Raw genomic sequence first — 7,345 nt, 5'->3', positions numbered from 1 at the left:
GGTAAGAATGCCTGCCCAGCGCTGTGTGTCTGGCTTGCGTTGAGCCGGCATCCAGCTGTGCAGGCATGAACCACGGCAACCCTCCATTCCTCGCACACCCCCCACGCAGTGTGCGCCCGTCAAGGCTTTGACCAAGTCATGCTCCAAGGCTGGCGCGACCGCCCTAATGGACCAGCTGTGCAGCGAGCTGCTGGCACCCGCCAACGCAACCACCGACAGCAAGGTGCGTGCCGACACACGCGCGCGCGCACGCACACACACACACACACACACACACAGGCCAATGCGTGCGCATAACAATCTTGTGCATGGGCAGGTGTGTGTTAGTTGCGTGCTGGTGTGGCAGCAAGCAAACACGACAATGCAGTGGTGACGTGCTCGATTGTTTGTCGCGTGAGAGCACCTGCAGCCCCTCCAGCACCTCCTCTAGACAACTCGCCCATCAACATGTTGCAAGGATGTCCTGATCGCCACGCTGGTTGCTTTGCACTTGGAACGGCCGTCACACTCCCATTCCCCCAGGACCCCACCAAGCTGCGCTATGGCTGTGGCGTGGCAACCGCCGCACAAGTCGACAAGGTGTCCAGTGACAGCTCTTGAGCCCAAAGTCACCGCCGCCGCTGCCCAGGCCACCTCTCTGCAGGCCACCTTCGTCCAGGGAAGCAACCAGACAGCTGCGCTGCGCGCACAGGTGGACGAGCTCAAAGCGACGGTTGCGGCGCTCAGCACCCTGGTGCAAAAGCTGCAGTCAAACGCGGCCAACGCCACTATCCCGGGGACCATCACTCAGGAGCTCGCCGCCCTCGCCGCGGCTGACACGCTCACCGCCCAGAAGCTGGCCCTGCTGGAGGCGGCAAACCAGACCGCGGCCCAGGATATTGCGGCGCTCAAGACCTCTTCGCAGCAATGCGCTTGCGGCTCCGAGCTGTCGGCCGTCAACACCTCCCTAGCCGCCATCCAGTCGGTCCAGGCGGCAAACGCGGTGGCAGTCTCCCTGGCCAACACCACCGTGGAGTCTCTGAAGGCCACAGTCACCACAGGCGCGGTGGCCATCGCATCGGTCAACACCAGCCTCGCCGCCCTCGCAGCCACTGTGGCCAATGTGTCTGCGATTGACTTCAGCATCTACGCGAAAACCACGGACCTGGCCAACATCAACGCAGCCAGGCTGGGGGGCGTGCCTGCCGCTCAGTACCTGCGCGCGCGGGTGGTGATCTACCGTGAATCTTCGACAGACAGGACCGGAAATCTTGGTGGCCGGTCTGGTGCCGACGCATTATGCAGCACCTCCACCAACCGGCCGACAGGGCTCACCCAGGTGCACGCGTTCCTATCGACGTCGGCAACCGACCAGATTGCCGATTTTCCAACAAAGTACGGCGTCCCAACCGGCCTGGCAATCGAGGCGCCGAGCGGCGCAGTTTTGGCTCCCAACTTTACAAGCATGCTGGGAGGCCTCTTGCTGTCCTTGAGGGATGCGGGCGTGTTTGCAACTGACACTCGTTTTTGGTCTGGCAGTACGCCAGGTGGAGTGGCTGGAAGTAATTGCCTTGGGTTCACAGTTACCGCCTTGCCCTGCTGCTCCGTCGCGGGCAGGAGTGGGATATCTTTCACTAATAATTCCACCTGGATACAACTTGGCGCATCTATGTGCGACACACTCAATTCTGTTCTGTGCATTGCTTACTAATACCATGAATGTGATGGCGATGTCATCACGACGTCTCAGGAAGCATGCAGCGCGGCACTCATTGAGGCTGCAAGCAGGTGCAGCCTGCTGGTTCGATCTGCACATGTATGCGCATATGTCTGTTGGGCTTATTTACCCTATAGCACAAAAACAGGCCCGGCGCTGCTGCACACATGTGCTCGGACGCCGCTGGTGGGCGGGTTTGCTATGTGAATATCTGTGTGTCATCCACTGAACCACTTGCGTGGTCCACCAACTGCTGTCCCACTTTCAGCAGAGCTTGTTGATGTATCACTGGGTCCCCAAATTTCTGATGCGCTATCGCGGCGGTTTGACAAACTCATGCACTCTGTCTGTGTACCCTTTCACTCAGCAGCTTGCCACACGCGCGTACGCCCTTGCGCCCTCTGCAGACCATGTGGCGCCCGCTGCGCACGTATGCTGACAGTACGCACCTGCCAGGCGCTGCCTTGTGTTCCACTTTGGCTTGAAAGGCCGATGATACTGCTGCGTGCATCTTTATGAATCATTTGCGGTGCAGCAGGGTTATGATAGATTCATCGCTCTAGGAAGGCCAGTAACCTGATGTGTGGGCGCAGCCGGAGTTTGCATTGCAGGGCGAGTCGACTAACTGACCTCAACGATGCATCTGGGCAGCTAGGACGATTGCAGCTGCATTACCACAGGGCTGGTGTGGCGCTCGAACTTGTGGTGCAAGCCTACACCGCCGCAACCGACGCTGCTTTTGCATCACAAGTCATCATAAGTGGTTGTGACGTTTCCTGATGCGATCATTAGGCGAGATCATCGCCCTGATCGATTTTTTTCCTCGGGACGCCATCTGGGTCGCCCGCGGCCGCGGCGGCCGAGGTGGTGGCAGCGGTGGCACCCCGGCGCGGCGTGCTCGGCTTGGGGGTCTGTGGCGCGGCGGGCGCTCAGGCGCGTCCGCCGCCTGGTCCGTGAGGCTGGCGGGCGGCGGTGGGCGCTGGGCTTTGCGTGAAGCATTGTGCCCAGGTGGGGGCCCGGAGCGCGTTGAGTCTGGTTGTATGTTTGATCAGACGAGCGCTATGCAGCAACCATTCGTTCACGTCAACCTAGAAAGCTGACTGACAGGCGCAACGCCTGCCAAGGATGCCGCTGGTCAGGCAATGCTGGCGGTGTGCGACAGTCCCGCCGAGCAGCGGCATGGACACAGGTGAGGGGGTGACGCAGGGGATATGGGGTCGCCACACATTGGTGTTGACCGCCTCGAGGCTCTAGAGAACAGGCGTGGGGCTTGGTTGGGACGCTCATCAGTGGTGGGTTAATCAGCCAGGCGACCCTTTCAGCAAAATCCGGCTCTCATCTGGGGCGCGGGCCATGGATACAGGCAGATCGCTGGACAGCACCACCCATCCAGGTCCACACCAGGCCACCACATGGGCGGCTACGATGCGTCCAGAACGCAATAAAACCATCTGTCAACAAAGCGCATACACATTCGTGTGGTGGCCGTGGCAGCACTAGGCACGCAAATGCTCAGACTCATCTTGGCCCTCTCACCAGAAAAGTTACACTGCATCTCACCATGAACCCCTGCACAGACGCACGTACGACCGTCATGGACTAATGAATCTTTGAGTACTGAATTACGGCATCATCGGGCGCACCCCACCTTGTTACTGGTTCGATCGCTCACTGGCAGCCTGCAGTCTCGCCCGTAGCAGCCCGCGGGTATCAAATATTAATGTGTTTCAAAATTACGGTTGACACGTATCTGCGTTCGCGCGTGCCTGGTCCTGTCCCAGCTCAGCGGCGGTGTTACCGTTCGTCAGCGAGAAGGCTTATTTCGCTGATGGGGGTGTAGCAACGCTCGCTGGTGGCCTCTGGCCTCAGTGAAATGTGCTCCACGCCATGTGGCGGACCAGCCTTGCCGCTTGGCTACGCGCTGGCGCACCTGGGATGCGCAGGTGAGCGCGCGCTGCTGGCGACGCCGCTCGCGCCGCCGCGCGCACCCCGCTGCCCCTGCCTGTGGCCCGCGGCGGAGCACCTATCAGGTATGTCCGGCATTCCCCAGTAACAAATCCCACAGCCCTCTTGTCCATTCTGCGCCGGCAAACCCGCGCCGTGAATGCACACGCCGGACTCGACTCGCGTCTGATTTTGTGCACCGCACCCCGCCCCTTCCACCCCCGGTGTGCGGGCCGCAGCTGTGGCGGCGGTGCTGCTGCCGCTGGCGCTCGGGCTGTGCAGGCGCCTACACTTTGCGCAGGTGCTGCAGCTGCTAATCGCGTCGCAGGCGCTGTGCTACCTGCTAGCGCCATGTGACGCCGGCCCCGCGGGCGGCGGCGGCGGCAGGGGCGGCGGCGGCGGCGGCGGGTGGCGGCTGCAACCTGCTGCGGTCTACGCAATCGGGTGAGCAAGGCTGCATACGTGCGTATGCGTGCGCATTGCATGAACATTCCTCAGGCTGCGCCGCCCGCCCTTGCGATGAGCAGCTGCTGCCGTTTCACCCGCCGTGCTCCACTGTCCGCACCCGCGCCCCGAATCCGTGGCCCCGCAGGGCGGCCGGCTGCGCCGCGGCGCTGCTGCAGGTGGCGTCGATGGTGCTCAGCTGGTGCTCGGGCGCGTGCGGCACGCTGGGGCTGGCGGATGGGCTGTTCAATGCGGCACACGTCGCGGCGGCGCTGGCGGTCGGCGGCGGGGTGCACCTGGGATGGGATGTGCTGCTGCTGCACTTCGGCGTCGTACCAGGTGGGTGGCGGGTTGGTGGTGCGTCCGCGCCTGTGTGCGGGGGAAGGGGAGGGCGTCCGAAGGGGAGGGCGTCCGAAGACGCAAGCAACCCGGCTTGCAGCTGGTCGGCGCGGGTCAAACGCGGCGAGGCAGTGCATGCACACCTGCATGCAGATGCACACGCGCGCCGACGTGGCCGGTGAGGGAGCAGGCGCAGAGCTGGCAGCACAATACCGCCTGGTGCTGCTCCCAAAAGAACAGCTGCTGCTTCTGCTGCCGCCGCTACGGTGCTGCCTCCGCCGCTGCCGCCCGCGCGACGGCCCTCTACACTCTTGACACCCTGCCCCACAGCATTTGGTTCGCCGCTGGCGTACGCCTGGGACCTGGGGGCCATGGTCGCAACGCTGGCGCTGATGTGGCTGCTGACTGGATTCGGCTGGCGCCACGTGCGGCTCAAGACGCTGGCGGTCGCGTTTGTCGTAAGCGAGGGGCTGCTCGTCATGCTCAGGTGGGTGCGGTCGGAACGATACAGGGAAGACCAGGGTCCAGGGGCGAGGGGGCTGCGGATCATGCTGGGGTGGGTGCGGGCGGAATGATGCCTGGGAAGGGGACGACCAGGGGCGAGAGGGGGCGCCGCCCCGCGCAGCCTGCGCCGCCGTCTCTAGGGAGGCTGAGAGCCCGTAGGTGAGGGCGTGGGGTGACCCGCACCCATAATCAACTGCGGGTTCCCTTCACAAGAGTGTGCGCTGAGCCTCGGCTGCTGGGCATTCGCGTCATTTCGGCGTGCTCGCGAGTTTGGCGCTTGGGGCGGTGACGCGAGGCGTTGCCTGCACGTTTAGGGCTAGGCCGCGGGCTGGGCGGCGGCGTCTCGCACCCCCAGCGCCGGTCTGCGGAGTTGCCGCGGCCGCGCCTGCGGCGCCGACGCCGGATCGCTGCGGCGGCCGCGGCGGCGCTCGCCCTGCCGGCGTCTGCTGGCCAGCCGCCGACCTTGATCTGCTCACAACCCGCTTGGGGCCCAAGGGCCGCCCGGTCGTCGGAGCCAAAGCCCAACACCCCCAGGTCACAAGCATCCCAAATCATCAACACAAAGAAACCTCCCACACACCCTGTGCCCCTCCACCAGGCTGGCCACCAAGGCGCAGTCGATCTACGTCTACAGCTCATACATTGTGCCCCTGATTCAAATCCTCATGTACATCGTGGTCGGCCACCTAGAGCGCCTCGACACGCGCCCCCCGCGCCCTGTTGGCCCGCTCGCGTGGCTATTCTGCCGGCCCCGCGCCAAAGCCCGCGGCAAGGGGCGCGGGCGGGGCCGGGGCGCGCTCGAGCTGCCGCGGCGCGCCCCGGCGGCGAGCGAGGGCGGCGGCGGCGGCGGCGGCGGCGGGCGGGAATCAAAGTCGTCGCCGCGGGTGCGGGCGGCTCTGGGGGGCGAGAAGCCGGGCCGCGCGGCTGGGCCGGAGGGGCCGGAGGCGGAGGGGGCTGTGGCGCTGGAGGACGTCCTGGCGGGTGAGCGCGCAGATCTGATCCGGTCAAATAAGATCTGAGATGATCTTGACTTGCTGAGCAGGCAGGCGCGATATGTCCTGTCTCAAGTGTGGCTTTGGCAGGTGTTCCCGGGCCCAGCTCCAGGCCTGCTGGGAACAAATGACACTCTTCAAGCCATTTGATCCCCAGGGGGAGGCGGATCAATTGAAGTGGCGGCGTTTATGGGGCCGCCAGGCGTTGATTGATCCACGGCCCCCTGCCTGGCGGGCCGCCTCGATGTGTCGTGCGTCGAACCTGAGCGTTCACTCATTCGAACACACTAGAAACACATGCACGCGCACACATGCACACACAAAACATGCGCGCACACCTTGCTCCGCAGTCTGCCGCCTGCCGGCCCTGTGCAAGCTCTACGCGCTGCACATGGGCCCCCGTGCGCGCCCCGGCGCGGACGACGCCGGCACGGCGGGCTCCTTCCGGCTGGACTTTAAATCCGGGGAGGAGGACAGGCAAGTCTTTTTGTTTTGTTGTTGGTTGTGATGTGTGGGTCTGCTATATGTGTGGGTCTGGATGGAACCCCCCTTGTGGCTTCTTACGAGGTGTGTCCTGGGGTAATGGTTTTTGATGTGCAGTCTTGGGGGAGAGCCACGACCTTCATTCAGCAATCAGGCAACGCGCGTGGCGGGGTCATCTCTGCACATCAGAGTCTGGCCCGCCGCAATACAATTGCGCACGGTTGCGGGCAGCGGGTTGCTGATCTGGATTTTCAGGGGGCGTGTGACTGGGATGCTCCTTGACTTGAGGGGAAGGGTTGGCGCGCGGGGAAGGGCAAGAGGACAGGAGGGTGCAGCTTCTAGTGATACAGAAACCATGGTGCGCCCATTTCGACCACTCGGCGCCACCAAACGCCGCTGCCCCAAGGCATCACATCACCTGCATCGCCTCCTCTGACCCCCCACACCCCCCGCAGGAAGTGGGGGCTCTATTGGGGGGAGCAGATGCTGCTGGGCAGCTCCCTGGGCGACGCTTCCGGCCCGGCCGCCTCCTCCGCCACCGCCCTCATGGGTCGGTTCCCCGCCTCATACGCCGAGCCCGCCGCCGCCGGCGCCGCCCCCGGCGCCGCCCCCGCGGCCGCCGGCGCGTCGCCGGCGGGCTCCAACTCCGAGAACCTCCGAGCCGCCGCCGCCGCCGCTACCAGCGCCGCCGCGGCCGCGCCTGCGGCGGCGCCGCAGGCCGACCCCGCCACGCTGGCGGCGCTCGAGGGCTGCATCAATCGGATCCGGCCCCTGGCCGCTTTCCAGCAGGACAGGGACCGCCGGCGGCGCCCCGTCGGCGCGCACGTGCCGCTGCTGCTGCACCCAATGATAGACGAGCCTTCCTGCCATGCGGCTCTCGAGACTGTCTACACCACTGTCACCGCCGGCCAGGCGCGCGCGCTGTGGCCGCTGCTGCCGAAGG

At 64.7% G+C, this 7,345-nt stretch overlaps 1 protein-coding gene across 1 annotated transcript in view; it reads left to right on the top strand.

Moving 5' to 3' along the window:
* Positions 1–166: 166 nt before the first annotated feature.
* MNEG_11048 (hypothetical protein) overlaps positions 167–7,345 on the top strand; it is a gene marked incomplete at both ends in the record, with an annotated part of 8,879 nt that continues 1,700 nt past the window's right edge. The window contains 12 exons of the mRNA XM_014040480.1: positions 167–223; positions 523–579; positions 629–1,517; positions 2,489–2,668; positions 3,640–3,726; positions 3,880–4,084; positions 4,233–4,423; positions 4,754–4,914; positions 5,283–5,368; positions 5,526–5,908; positions 6,270–6,408; positions 6,858–7,227. Of these exons, the coding sequence (XP_013895934.1) occupies positions 167–223; positions 523–579; positions 629–1,517; positions 2,489–2,668; positions 3,640–3,726; positions 3,880–4,084; positions 4,233–4,423; positions 4,754–4,914; positions 5,283–5,368; positions 5,526–5,908; positions 6,270–6,408; positions 6,858–7,227 (2,805 nt within the window). The remainder of the gene's footprint in view (positions 224–522; positions 580–628; positions 1,518–2,488; positions 2,669–3,639; positions 3,727–3,879; positions 4,085–4,232; positions 4,424–4,753; positions 4,915–5,282; positions 5,369–5,525; positions 5,909–6,269; positions 6,409–6,857; positions 7,228–7,345) is intronic.

Source organism: Monoraphidium neglectum (assembly GCF_000611645.1).
Source record: "Monoraphidium neglectum strain SAG 48.87 unplaced genomic scaffold scaffold02570, whole genome shotgun sequence".
NCBI classification, from domain to species: Eukaryota; Viridiplantae; Chlorophyta; class Chlorophyceae; order Sphaeropleales; family Selenastraceae; genus Monoraphidium; species Monoraphidium neglectum.
The sequence above is the reverse complement of the archived record's forward strand: the minus strand, read 5'-3'. Positions and strand labels throughout refer to the sequence as shown.